The sequence below is a fragment of the Mya arenaria genome, chromosome 11 (genome assembly GCF_026914265.1).
Source record: "Mya arenaria isolate MELC-2E11 chromosome 11, ASM2691426v1".
Lineage (NCBI taxonomy): Eukaryota > Metazoa > Mollusca > Bivalvia > Myida > Myidae > Mya > Mya arenaria.
The window spans coordinates 26,160,528-26,175,936 of record NC_069132.1 but is presented as its reverse complement, the minus strand read 5'-3'; the positions used below and the strand labels follow the sequence as shown (position 1 = coordinate 26,175,936).

Genomic DNA, 15,409 nt, shown 5'->3' with positions numbered 1-15,409 from the left:
ATTGTTATTGATTTGCATATTTCACTTATTTTCTTTTCTCATTGATGTTTTATATATTGTTCACTCACAAGGTGTAAACGAGACCGCAAGCCGGTTAAACTAGTATTGAACGTAGGATAGAAACAAGAAAACACACTTCGTTGATTTATTATGGACATTTATTCACTATGCCATATATTTAAATCAAAGCCAACAAGATAAGTTGACAAGTGTTTCGTTATGTGTGATTTAACATGGACTTTAAGCTGTTCATCTACTTACGTATATATCTAATAATTTTACACACACAAACGCAACTGCGATTGTTAACATAATTATTGCGGTTTGGTAGTACTACATTGCATTTTGGGTAAATGTTTGCATAATGAATAAAACTTGAACAAAGAGTATCTTTAAAAAATGAAACTCGGTCATGGTAAACCCGCAGGAATAGTAGCGTCCGAATGGTTTGAATGTTCGGCATGTTTGAATGTTTAAGTTTAATTGTTGTTGGGTAATTTCTGAGTCAGAGGCAGCTTTTTGAAAGGAATGTCAAAGCCTTCGCACGAGTAAAAATCCATTTATAGTTAATGGGGTCTACGCTTCAGGATAGAATATCAACTCTTTAGTGTGTGTGTGTGTGTGTGTGTGTGTGTGTGTGCGTGTGCGCGTTCGTTCGTGCGTGCGTGCGTGCGTGCGTGCGTGCGTGCGTGTGTGTGTGTTTATAACAATATCTGATTTAGCTATGCTCCTGAGAACTGAGTAAAATACAAAGCGTTTTGCAAGAGTAATTATAACAATAATACAATGCAAATTTTAAGGACAAATTCAGCAGTAAAATATTCACATATTAATCTTGGTTTGAGACACAAAATAATGGCCCAAAAGACTCTGAACGAGAGAAACAAGCTATCAAACATCCCAAATAGACCAATCGTTACACCTCGGCGACTGTCCTATAGGTGACCTCGGAAAAAAAATCGATTTTTTAAACACAAATAGTTCAACTTGGCGGCGTCCATCTTGTGTTTTCAACCGTCAATGGGCATTCTCAATGTTTCAGGGAGAAATAGTGACATTATAAAGGCCTTACATGGGTCGAGTTAAAGTTTCTCCAAGCGTTATTAAGAAACGAAACGATAGATAGCCCACAAACGCAAACACATGATGGAGAAATGAAGAATAAAGCAAACTTACATACAATCTGATAAAGTTATATGTATATATGTTATTGCGTATGTCGTTCTATTTACACGGTGGCACGCAATGAATACCCCCGACGTAAAGTGCATAGAAATCTTTATTATATTCTTTTGAAATAAACATGGACTTGATCACATAAAATAAAGTAACGTTTAGGTCATTTTGTTCCTCACAATCATGCACACCATCTAATAATAATAACATAATATATTTATCACGATCAATCGATTGTATACATTCTCCTTAAAATCGAGCTTTTGCACAAATCATGTATGGTTTAGGGCAATGCGCTAGCCCAAACAATCTGTTGCAGCAAACGAAAGTTTAGATCCTGGTGGATTTTCGAACTTAAAGCGCTGGACCAGTGCGCTGAGAAACAGAAACATTTCCATTTGTGCAAGAGATTCTCCAACGCAGCTTCGCTTCCCTGAAAAAAATGCAGTTTTAAAATTATGATTAGACTATTTCAGGCTATTGTATAAACTGACTTCTTGAATAATTATACTAATCAAAAGCCTGTTTCATTAACAAAGAAATGTTAACAGTATCACAGCGAATGTAACAAGCAGATTTCCAATGAAACTTAAAGTTACCTTAACACTTCAATTATAGTTATATGTTACGTCATCAAATACTGAAAAGTATTTTATATCCACTGAACAGACTATACATACCGATCATAAAGGCCATGAATTCGTCCCTTCTTACAATGTTGCCACTGTCATCAAGGAACCTTTCTGGGCGAAAGGTTTCAGGATCTCCCCATATTTTAGGGTCTGAATGAACAGAAGACAGATCCGGTATGACCAAAGTATTGGCCGGAATGGTGTATCCTCTAAACACCACGTCCACTGGCGTCGAATGGAATCCGCCCGTGATGGCAATGTCACAAAATCTATCAAACAGAGAAGAAAATGGAATAACATTGCTAAGATATTTTAGATATCAATAGTTTGAGAATGTGTTTATGTGATTTTATTTTGAAAGCCTTTTACATATGCCTTCTTGTATTTAATTGTTAACTCTAACAACAGTTCAAGTGTTCTGTCGAAACGTTGAGAAATAAAAATCGAGTACATTTTAAGGGAATTTATTTTTTAATTTATTATAATAAAATGGTGTACACTTATAAAGTAGTATACGTTTGTTAAATAAATTTTGAAAGGCGAATGAAACAAAATCGAGCAAACAGCTTATTTTTCAAAAGAATTGAAAACCCTTTATTTTCCGACATTTACCTGAGGATCTCCGTGTAGAAGGCCTCCACGTATGTTAGAACTGTCCTGTCTTTAACCGATGGTAACCTAGAAGTCCCAACATGTGCCTCTGTTTTTGAGAACATTCGTTCCTGCATTTCCGGATATTCCACAAGAAACACCAAGGCCCATCGCAATGCAGTGGTACTGGTCTCTGACCCAGCGAAGAACAAATCCGCAATGAGACCCGCAAGAAACTCATCTACAAGGCACAAACAATTAAACGCGTTGCGCATAACGTAAGTTTTTATGTTTCACTGCAAACCACATGTCAGTCAAACGTTCCTATATTACATTAAACGCCAATAATCCCAACACATCAGATAGTATTTGCATTTGATAAATGATTGAATAATGCATTATGAAAAAGAAATCTTTTGGAAGCATGAACTATTTCGAACGTTTCGGTTAGCGTGATACTGTTTTAACACTACCAATGACCTTTGAAGCAGCATAAGCCATTCGGAACTCCTCGGCCATTTTTATCGAAAAAACAACCTCGGATGTTTGTTGGTACATCAGTTGAAGTAGTTAGTATATTTTTTAATTATATGCAGTGTTTTAGCTTGTATTTATTCATCTAAGTTTAAATTGATTGCCAGTGAAGTGTATTATTGCAAACATAATTAAGATTCCCAAGAGTTTAAGTCATTAAATTTAACTGCTAAATTAAATTACTACGCGATCTATTTGTAGCGGACTTAAACATACCTATTTCTGAGTATGTAAACCGTCTAAATACATGCGAGGCTGTTTTCGATAAAAATGGCCGAGGAGCTCCGAATGCAACATAAGCGTTATATTAGTTTCCAGATCCCACGAGTTCACTGTGTAGAAAGTAAGTACCGACATTTTACAGCCGCCACACATCAGTCTACGCCAAGTGTGCATAGTGTGCGTTTTCAGTAAAGAAAGCAATATTTGAAGCATTACAATCAACGATTTCTTTGGTGAGAGGCGGACACTTATAGTTAAATACACTCTTGAAGACAGAGACTTCGACACCGTATGCATAAAATACATCCAAAGTGTTAAAAATATTTTCGGTTTCACTAAAATGTTCATTGCAATTATAAATAAACATTTGCCAACGCCAACGACATTAAAATTTTAGCAAAAATACTCACAACTCATCGTTGTCGATTCACCATTTTCTTCACATCTTTTAATCTGTTTGATATATGCGCTTGTCAAATCATCAATGCAGTTTTCATCGTAAAACTCCACGTGTTCCTTGATAATGTTTTCACAGAATTCATATATCTTTTCAGCATTACTGAAGGTTTTGTGGACTCCAAGAAAATCGCCTGGTATTCTCGCTGCCCATGGAAAAAAGTTTGCTACGCCCGAACCGGACCTTAATAGAAATCCATTCATGGATTGAGCATTATTATTGGAATACTACACACTTCGATAATCAAGGATTTTCTTTGAAAAAAAAGTCCAGAAGACAGGACGAATGAATAGAACAAAGAAGTTATTCGAGAACGATATAAAAAATAATTAAACATTATGAACGTATAGTATAACAACATTTTACGTGTACCTTTTTAATTTGAAAATAAACAAACAGACTTATGGTTTTGACTATGTGATATGGTCTCTATTTGCTGTAAGAAAAAGCATTTGGTACAAACCTCATGTTTTCGTCAAGTATTTTGATCATTTCTTTGAATCTTGGATCTGTATATTTGAACGATCCTTTGAACACCAGGGAGAACATAGTATTCGACACGTGCACGGCGATTAATTCATTTGGATCGAAACAACTACCCTCAAAAGTTCTGATTTCTTCAATAAGATTTTTAGTCTCTTCGTGAATTTTGCCCTCCATTAATCTTTTACCCATTCCAAAGTCCTTTAAAGTACTGAGAGTAAATCGTCTATGCTCCTTCCACGCTTCGTTTCTGGCAAAAAGTATGCCTGAAATAAAAATAAAAATAAATGCTTGTGGTTTAAACAATTTTATATAACACAATTCTTATAAAGAAACAAAGTAACATTGTATAAAAATCAAAGTATACTCGTTTTTCACTCATTATTTAAAGTGGCTTATGACTGGTGGGTCGTAAAAGATTTACGGTGATCAACTATCGTCTCATAAGTTAGAAATACCGTGTGTTCTGTATCTTTCTTTAAAATCAAACACAGTATCCTTCATAAGAGCCATGATGTTTATTCATCCTTTTCAGTAACTTAAAACAATTGTATTAATTGTGGTACATCTCATTTGGGAGTAAGATTGCATCTTTAACCGAAATCGAAATAAAATAACAGGAAAAGGTTTACTTACCTTTACCACCCCTCGTCACTTTATCGAGGACATACATGTATCGCCGGTCTGTAAATAAATCTTGTATCTTAAATCCATCTTTAACAGCGTCATATCCAGAAATTACGACGCTCGGAATACATCCCATTTGCAATGAATATATGTCCCCACATTTCTTCCGTAGTTTCTTCAGTGGTTGTCTCATATCTATATCAAGCAAATGGAAGTGACCAATGAGCGGAATCTGAGCCCCTGGAGATGGTGGCAACGGCGGATCATATTTCCGTTCGTTGAATATCAGTCGATATATAATAAAACACACAACTATTGCAAGAGCAGTTTGTGTATGTGTATGTGTATTTCTTTTGACCTTGCGGTCAAGGATAACCCGTGAAAGTGCAAGCACTTATTTCCAACGGGGTCCTTTGTTTTTGCTGAAGGGACAGCACGCTGTAGAGACAGTGGTGGGATACAAGGAAGTCCGGGTGCGATACCCTAGCTCTTTTTCGAAGAGACTCCTTGGTTCTTTTACGTGCTCGGTGTAAAGCACCGATACACGGGGTACAACTTTCCTGGGTTGAACCAGTACTGAGTCCACCACTTTTCCAAGCACTACCCTTTAAATGCCAAGCGCCAGGCAAGGGAGCTACTTGTACCAATTTTTAACGTCTTTTGGTATGACGCGGCCAGGGATCGAACCCACGACCTCCCGCTCCGTAGGCGGACGCTTTACCACTAGGCCACGGAGACGGTAAAAATAGTTGAAAATAGTGAGATATTTTCAAACATGTTTATAAAGTATTAGCAATACAAATCACCAATGCTGTAAAGTAGAGATGTGTTGTATGAGAATGAATCTACCTGTGACCTACATACCGAGTGTTTATCGACTTAATCGCGCTGTTTAATAGAGTTTTTAGTAGCATATACGTGTCTTAAATTCACAAGTATGTATTTAGTGTATGCATGATTGCGTTATTATACGTGTAGCTGGTCCAGGAATTGGCATAATCGAGTGCGTTACTTAGGAGCGCAACCTCTTGTCATGCGCCCCTCCCTTGGAACAGAAATGTATATGGTTTAAACTGTTGGCAGGTTTTTTTTCTTCCATTATGACATAAAAAATAATCTTGGAAGATTAAAGGGGAATGAGAGGACGCCAGTGTCCCCCCCTCCCCCCAATTGAATCCACTAGTGTAAACAACACAAATATATCAAACGAATGACCACCAACGCTCATGATCGACTTAATTTTAAGGTTTATCATCCCTCACTACGTTGGTTAATAACTCAGCTCTGCGCTAAAGAAACGGGACATGTCCTTTAAAACATGCCTTTCTATGCCAGCTGTGTTATTAAAAGCCTAGTTTAAGGAATGTTTGGCATGACAATCCCCTGCTGTGCATCTCCTGCTAATTGCACTGATGTCACAGTAGGGGCCTATTTCCTGTTTATTTATTTGTTTATTGGCCCAGTGCCATTTAGGGTCCATTTCTTTAATAAAACCTCCAAAACTGCACAGCAGGATACTCAGATCGGAGATCTGATAAAACAATAAGACAATTAGATTAAGATCAATACACATAGGTTGTGTACAATACACGGTTTGGGGGGGGGGGTCACTTATAGAAGGATTAAACTAGGCCTTTAAGAACTATGACTCTATGGAATCCCCATCTGACTATCTTGCAACAAAAATTCATGGAGACGTCAACATGTTAATGAGACTGAAAGTGTATTCTCTGGTAAACAATATAAACCGTATTAGGAGTTATACCTTGAATATTAATAACGGTCAATTAAATCTAAAGAATTCTAAAGGATTCATTTGTGTATGTATCAGAGCCTTTCTGATAGGGAAATGTGCTGTTTTAACTTAATTTGGGAAGCCCCATTCTACCCGGAATTTCAAAATAATGCTATACAAAGACAGAGAGAGTATAAGGACTTTGATCATATTATAGGAAAAACATTAATTATTCCTCAAAGGGGTTATTTCCCAGCTAAGATCATTTTTCAATAAACAATAAGTTTTCATCGAAAGAGAATTCGGAAATTTGATTTTTGTATTTAGGAAATAAAGTAAGTGGCATTAAAAATGGGGCCTAATTTTTCAAACTTGGCCAAAACAAACTGCACTGACTAACGTAGAGTAAACTAAACATTATCAGAGGTGTTTTTATTTACAATTTATAAATCAAAACCAAAGATGCGGAACAGTGGCAAAACATAAAAATAATAGTGTTGTATTAAAATATGAACACGCTAATCAATCACTAAAGGAAATCCACTATACAACAACATCATGTATTGATAGACAATTAAAAGTGTCAAATATACTACTCACTTCAGTTTTCTTATATAAAACTAAAAGTAACCCTATGATATATATAGTTGTTACATCATAACCATTAACCACGTTGCAATACATTGACAATTCGTCGAATAATTCAAGACCAAGCCCAAGACCTTCATTAGGCTCTGTTTATAGTTTCTTCCAAATCAGAAGAACTTTTTACGACATTTTTTGTGCGTTTGGACAGGGCACAAATCAAAATTTCGCATTTGTTCAACGAATGTAGCTCTAGCTTCCGAAGGACTCTCAAACTTTAACTATGGACCAGGCACTGGGGAAAAGAAATATTTCATTCGGCAAGTGATTCTTGATCGCAGCTTCGCTCTCCTGAAAGCAGTTAATAAATTATCATTATACTATCAATAATCTTAGGGATGGAAACCGGATACCAAATCGGTATCCGGATATTCGTATCAAGTATTCGAATACTATCCGGATACTCGTATCAAATTGTTTTCATAATAAGTAAATTTCCTATTATATGTCACCCACCTTCTGTTATTTGACATAGTTGTCCACTTGGTTACTGCCACGTGCTTTCGAGTTTGTTATTTATCAGCAGGTTTCATGTTAAATGACGCTTTGATTATTTGAAAGTCGATTGTAATTTTATTTCATTACATTATTTGATTTAATGCAATACAATTTCTGCGGTGTTTTGTAATTAAGGATATAATTGTGGAAAAGATAAAAAGACAAAAAGAAGATCTGATTTTTCTTTATTTACATGCGTGTACTTTTTTATTTATCAATAAACTAAACAGGTTTATATATCGTATGAAAAATAAAATACACTACACAACATAAAACGTGAATAAATACTAAATAGGAAATAAATCATTTATATATTTGATAATTTAATTAAACACTGTACACACACAAGTCCGAAATGTTCGAATACTTCGCAACAGTTTTCATTCGATGTCGCACTTAATCGAACGCATGTTCTTGTTCAGAAACAAGATAGCGTCCATCATGTTACTGTTGAGGCGATGATACAGGAATAATGATTAATAATTCAAAACACAATTACAAGATGCAAAATGATGGAAATTTGATTGAAAAGTGAAAAGATAAACACATTTATTTTTGTATTTATTGTTCAGATAGCAATAATTTCTTCATGTATATTCATCAAAAATACGATTGGTCATTAATAGCTTTGATTGCACGACCCTTAACTTGTGATTGGACGATCAATTCCTACGGATTAATGATCAATCCGTTTAATATCGACTAGTGCCAATTAGTGTCAATTAAGCGCATCTGAGATCATAAAACAACACTTGTCATTGTAAACAAGGTCATAGAATTTCACAGGGTGCTGCACAAGGACACAATATCACGCCTTGTGCAAACACCCAATTAGCAGACGATTTGTGACATATACCCGCTTCGCGACAGACACTGTTGATCACCTGAAATATTTCATCTGAAAAGTTTTATAACAATTGCTATGTCTCTGCTAAGCTATTTCATTGAAATTTTAATTCTTAACGAATATTCGAATACCCATTTTGGTATCCGAATACTTGCGTGATATCCGGATATCCGGATACTCGGATATTCGCTTCCATCCCTAAATAATCTACATCAAATGATGGGTACCGACTATTGTATTTACATTTTTTTCTAATTGCCTTTCTTCTTTAGCGTTTCTATCTTATATCAAATTTACGAACGAGAAAGATCCGTCTTTCATGGAACAAGAGATGTAAATAATAACGGCGAAATCCAAATATGAAACGTAACATACCAATCATGAGCGGAATGAATACTGAAGTTTTCAACGTAGATTGTACGAGTACAGTCTGTTTTCAAGGGAACGTATACAGCGTACGTAAAGAAACTTACCTTGACCGCCTCATGTATTTGTTAAGGCATGCAAGAAGTAAGGCCTGTCTGTGAAGAAGTCGGGAGTGTTCTTATATCCATCTTTCAGTGCTTCATATCCAGAAATAATTACACTTGGAATCCTTCCAATTTGTAGGAGGAATGTGTCCCCGGATTTATTCGTAGTTTATCAAGTGGTCCTTGCATATCACTATCAAGATTGAAGTGACCAATGACTGGTAGTTGAATTACTGCAGATTGTGGCAATGGATGATCATACTGCTGAACAACAAAGGTTAGGGGGCGTCGTCATGTTAATTATATTCAATCTCCCCAAAACAAATACTAGTAGTAACTATAAGTTAAATATTTATGTTTTAAAATAACATGTTTTTCATGTATGCAATATTTACGTTGTGTTTATATATTGAGCTAGATATGCTTAAGTTAAATAAATATTTTGTGTTGTTTTTCTGTCTGTTCTTTCCCGGTAATGAGTTACTTGCATGCGAGTATTAGGTTAAAAAAGTATCCGACTACAACTGAGTTTTGGTGGCCTTGTAACAAAACCAGGCTTCTTTTATGGCTGCATTTCTCTGTAATTATTAAACAAGTCTTAACTTCACTTTCCTTCCGATGAGCGATATAGGGCCAATTAAGATACTAAGTGGTAGGTAAATAAATCAAAATCCGATGTTGTTAAATTTCATGCTGAATTTGTTATTTTCAGGTCATCACGATTATGAAACAAGAGAAAGATTTGTGTAAAATCTTTTAGACGTGGAAGGTAACTGGGTTTTGCATAATTGAGGACATTTGGTTGTTTCCGATGAGTGTGCCTACAAACTGAATTGAAATCGCTTTTATGTTTGAAAATCCTGAATATGAAGCAATCACTGTGAAGCGTGTTGATGGACAAACTGCATGGTTCATACATGAGCCGATACCTTACAGGTGTGTTTAAAAAATTCGGAGATAAAACTAGACACGAACAGCTAGCTATACAATGCTGACCAATTGTTCCTACGTCATGTATTCTAAAAAACTTACGAGATCAAAGATATTAGCTAAAATATATAAAGTAAGATAGTTATTGCATGCATTCTTATTTAGAGATCAACCTGCGTTTCATATTATTTTGTGGTGAGCTCTAATAATGACTTGGGTAAGAGAGATCCATAAGTTATTTTTTATATTGATTTAACATGAACTCTTACGTATAAATGTCTACAGCTTGCTTCCTCTAAAACACATCACGAATAATTAAGGGTATATTTCACAACAGATTGTTCGAAAAAAGAAGAAGATTTTTTTTATACAAAGCTTCAAAGTAAATTTGAGGCAGTCTATTGATTGGAGAGGGATTCAATTTCAACTGACATAACCATTTGGAATCACTTGATTCAGTTTTATTTTGAATTTGTTTGCAGTGATAAACATTTGAAAGAATAATTAACAAGACGCCGAACGACCCTGATAAAATATGGCAAAATTAAACCAGTTTAAACATTTATTTCTTCGAAAAAAATCTATAATGAATGTTGCTAAATACATATATACATTGCATCAAAAACCATCAATATTATAACATCTTAAAAATAATAATAATAATATTGCAGTAGCCAACGAGTGGTCCTGTTTATAATAATCTATTATAAAGTCAGTAAACATGCGAGATATCATATATCACGCATACTAGTATTATAGTACACCTATCTTCAAGGCCGATATATTTTACCCTAACCTTTTGGTTCAGTGACCTCTAACAAAGATTTCAGTATAGTTTCAATAGAAAATGTAGCGTAAGGGTAATATATTAACGTTTGCTGTTTTCCTATAAATATGTTTTGACGGATATATATTTATAGATGTACATGTACTGGTTTTACTTGATAATAATATAGGTCAAGGCAAGATATCTGAATATGCAATACACTCAGGATTTTCATCACTCGTATTGAAAGTATTTATAATAGTTCTTGCGAGAGGTGTTTAACTTCATTGTAATAGCACGTAATGATTTTGCAAACAACTTATAAAATATAGAACAGACATGTTTGAAAACATATCTGTGTTTTCGGTAGTTTTTGTTCTACTTGTGTGTTTCATTATTCATCGATTGTTATTCAACCGACGGAAATATGACCCTCCATTGCCACCAGCAGCAGGAACTCGACTTCCGGTCATTGGTCACTTCCATTTGCTTGATAGAGATATGCGAGGACCACTTGATAAACTACGGAAGAAGTGCGGGGACATATTCCTCCTACACATGGGAAGCATTCCAAGTGTAGTCATTTCTGGATATGAAGCACTGAAAGATGGATATAAGAACAATCCCGACTTTTTCACAGACAGGCCTTACTTCTTGCATGCCTTAAACAAAGTTACGAGAGGTGGTCAAGGTAAGTTACTTAACCGTATAAGTTTTCATGGAAACAGACATGTACTCGTATATTCGGTTTTTTTTATTTTAACTAAACCGGGGTTTATAGATTGAAAACATTAGTTAAAAATATATAATAATTTCTGAGTATTGTAAATCTTGATCTATTTTTTCATATTAAAATTGACTTAATATGTAAAATACTGCAAGTTTTACAATACTAATTAAGATACATGTAGTAATGTACCATTAGAAGAAGCAGGTGTGATTGCAAGGGTTAATCTTAATGTTGAAATGAAGATACGTATGCCAAGTATACACGATATCTCAGTTTGTCTTTTCAACCTAAAAACAGGTACAGCGCATACTATTTTGATAACCGATCATTAACGAATTTGAAATAGTTGTTAAACTGACTAACCTGATTTCGATCGAACTTAAGTAAACCTTAAAGCATCTACTATAATTTATGTTTGTGTATCGATATAACTAATTCTATTCTTTGATATATATTATTGTTTATTTGCAGGTATTGTTATGGCAAGAAACGAAGCATGGAAAGAGCACAGGCGATTTACGCTTAGTACTTTGAAAGATTTTGGAATGGGTAAAAGCAACTTAGAAGTATCTATTCATGAAGAGGCAAAACATCTCATTGACGAGATAAATGCACACAAAGAAGACCCGTTTGATCCAAAGGACCTACTGAGTGCTCATGTTGCGAACATCATTTGCTCAATTTCATTTAGAGGATCATTTAAACACACAGACCCCAGATTCCAGGGAATGATAAAAATGTTTGACGAAAATCTTGCGTAAGTTTGATTTTTTTGCAATGTGAAATATATGTAAATTTATCTGTTTTATCTCGTTTGTACAGTATTGTTCAACACACCTAGTCAGGAAAGATGTTTATATTAAACAAAGTCTTAATTAAATGCTTTATTGCTTATACACGTATTTTGTTTAAACCATACAAATTAACCCTTTAATCAATCATAAGACGATTATAATTCATTAACATTGTTTCCTTCTATCTATATCATTTATTTAAATATTAACATCAACGCTTTTTTATGTTTAGGTCAGCAGGAGGTCTTGCAAACTTCTTTCCATGGGTAACAAGCATTCCCGGTGATCCATTAGGTGTGACTAAAATGTTCAGAAATTCGGACAGGGTTCATGAGTTTTGTGAAGATATTATTAGAGAGCACATTGAAACGTATGACGAAAACTGCATCGACGATTTGACCAGCGCTTACATAAAACACCTTAAGAAATTGGAATCGTCCAACGAATCAACGACAATGAGTTGTTAGTATTTAAATATTTTAGCCTGATTAGTATGAGGCTGGCTTATCTCTATTTTGTAATGCTAACCTCGAGCTGGTTTGTATTTTTTTATAAACCGTCTATTAAATAAGGTGGGTCACATAAGAAGCTTCAAAAGGATTAAAAACTTTATGCATATCGTCAATAACTGCGTATAGATATAGAAGCAGATATTGAGTTCTTGCATTAAGGTGGTTATATATTTGATATATTACCGCCTAATATATCCTGTTATTCTTAAATTTGATCTATATTTTATGGTACATGCCACTAAATATATCACTTAGCAACGAACTCTGTAAATCATGAGCAAGTTTGACATTGAAACTTTGTGTAACGTTCTTTCAGACCAATACCTAGCATCTTTAATAGCCGATCTCTTTATTGCTGGATCTGAAACCACAACCACCACATTGCGCTGGGCCCTCGTTTGTCTCGTTGAACACCCTGACAAGCAGGAACGCATGTTCGCTGAAATAGAACACCATGTTGGGTCGTCTAGGTTACCTTCAGTACAAGACAAGGCTGACTTGACCTATGTTGAGGCTTTCTACATGGAGGTGCTGAGGTGAAGCCATATTTATGTACTTTTAACTCCAGAAACGAAAATCTGCCTTAAGGCCACTGCCCGTTAATTTTGTTTCATTCAATGTTTGTCAGAATAGAACAAATAAGATTGCAATTTCCCTTCATATTTGTTCAAACACTTTATTTGGAACATAATTATGTAAGTCCCATTTAAAGTGAACAAGACGTCACCGTAACTATAAAATATATCAATCTGTCAAAAACAGATCATAATAAATAGAATCATAAATGTGAGAATTTGCATTTCTTCTCAATAATCTTCGAATATTATTTCTCCTACTGATACTACGATGTTTAGCTTAAGAAATATTTAATCAATTGGCAACGGTACTTTATGATACATTGTCGACAAACTGAGTGGTGTTCAGTACTAGATTAATGCATTTAGTTTGGAGTAAACTGGTGACTTTACACTTGTTTTTAGATACTGCGTCATTACAATCATCGGTAACTTCCACATGACCCCAGTTGACGTGGTCTTCAGGGGACACACTATTCCTGCAAACACGGTGGTTATTCCGAATATTTGGTCTGTCTTCTCTGACCCAGATATTTGGGGCGATCCAGAAAACTTCAGACCTGAAAGGTTTCTTGACGACAATGGTAACATCGTGAAAAAAGAAGAATATATTCCGTTCATGATCGGTTCGTTGTTTAATCTTTAATTCATACGTGTTTTCCCCGATATTGTTTACATCTTTTGTGCCATAAAAGAAGAACCCTGCTTGTTCGTACATTTAAAACTAAATAGAAACGCGTCGGAAAGAAAAAATGATAGAATCTAATTTTAAAAATGGTTTGTTCTTATCATTTGTTTTAGAGTTTTGATCGTATTATGATAAGTTATCAACTGCTTTCAGGAAAGCGAAGCTGCGTTGGAGAATCGCTTGCCAGAATGGAACTATTTCTTTTTCTCAGTGCTCTGGTCCAGCGGTTTAAGTTTGAGAGTCCTCCTGGAACTAAAGTCACATTTGCTGAAATAGACGGACAGTTTGGAATAGTGCATTGTCCAAAACCATACAAAATTGTCGCAAAAGTCCGTCCATAGTGACGTTGGAAGAACCTAAAATCTGTTACCCTTTTGCCATATTTTATTTTGTGAGTATTAAACAGCGTCCTGGATATAAATGAATTGTCAATAAATTCCAATTGATTTGTTTGGTTTGTGTGGGGTTATTACTATAAACCATGTATTTTTTTTATTTGTATAAAGTTAACAGTTGAAATAAGTTAAATATTTGACAGTAGTGAATGCCTATCATAACGTAATGTTGTTGTATATTGTACTTCTTTGAGTTATTGTATTGCGTGTTTATGTAAAAATAATAAATGTATATGTTTTCCACTGTTACACATCCGTTGGCATTGATTTATAGATATCTTTGACAATGTTCGACTGAACGTTAAGTCAGTGTATTATTTCTGACAAATAAAGGGCTGAAATTCGAGTCCTTACATAATGTAACACAAATTATTTTACCTAAGCATAAAAAATATAAAAGTCCAATTTCTCCCATGATGGAAATGAAATAAATTTGAGCGAAAATCCGATTGTGTTGAAATCCAACAAACCCCCCCCCCCCCTTTGAAGAATAATTCATGTTTTCCTTATAATGAACAAACCAGGTCGAAATGTTTTCCTTCCCTGTTTTTTTTTTATTGTTTTATTGTTAATTTCTATAAAAAAAAAATCGGAAATCCAAAATTAAATTAAAACAACACATCACGGCCCTGACCCCATACGCGAAAATGGTGGAAAAGTGACCTGTAATGGGAAAGATCCAGTTCCGAAAGCCCAAAATACAGCGAATAATGACACCAGTCTTATTTTGGCTCAGAAATGACAAAAAGATGACGTTGTATACATATAATAAAAGACCCACACCCTTATTTTTAGACGGCTCCCGGTACCCATTAACCACTCAATGTCCTCGTTCGTAGCTGGGCAATAAGGGGACCCATTGTCCGTACTATTACGGGCGCCTGTACTGATCGTTTCCGTTAGCCATACAATACCAACTTGCCGGGCACTGTGTCGGCCTCCAGTCTCGTGGTCCGTGTGTTTCTCGTGCATCACATGCGTTGAGACCGAATGTATGTTCGGCCTTTCATCCGTCTAGTCGAAGGCATATGTCCTTTTTATAGATCGTGTCTCTAAACCTTTGGTCCCCTGTCGTGTTCCGTCGTTTCCGTCTAGCGCCAAC

At 35.2% G+C, this 15,409-nt stretch overlaps 2 protein-coding genes across 2 annotated transcripts; one reads left to right on the top strand and one right to left on the bottom strand.

Annotated features, from left to right (window-relative positions):
• Nucleotides 1–521: 521 nt before the first annotated feature.
• Nucleotides 522–5,045, bottom strand: LOC128208446 (vitamin D 25-hydroxylase-like). The gene is made up of 6 exons (XM_052912010.1): nt 4,732–5,045; nt 4,076–4,361; nt 3,566–3,795; nt 2,421–2,652; nt 1,857–2,077; nt 522–1,609 (listed from the first exon to the last, which is right to left on the bottom strand). The coding sequence occupies exons 1-6, from the start codon at nt 4,913–4,915 to the stop codon at nt 1,473–1,475; spliced, it is 1,290 nt and encodes a 429-aa protein (XP_052767970.1). The 5' UTR covers nt 4,916–5,045; the 3' UTR covers nt 522–1,472.
• Nucleotides 5,046–10,783: 5,738 nt separating this feature from the next.
• LOC128207486 (cytochrome P450 2U1-like) lies at nt 10,784–14,546 on the top strand. Its single transcript, XM_052910435.1, has 6 exons — nt 10,784–11,304; nt 11,815–12,100; nt 12,370–12,599; nt 12,966–13,185; nt 13,630–13,850; nt 14,066–14,546. The coding sequence occupies exons 1-6, from the start codon at nt 10,953–10,955 to the stop codon at nt 14,251–14,253; spliced, it is 1,497 nt and encodes a 498-aa protein (XP_052766395.1). The 5' UTR covers nt 10,784–10,952; the 3' UTR covers nt 14,254–14,546.
• Nucleotides 14,547–15,409: the final 863 nt, after the last annotated feature.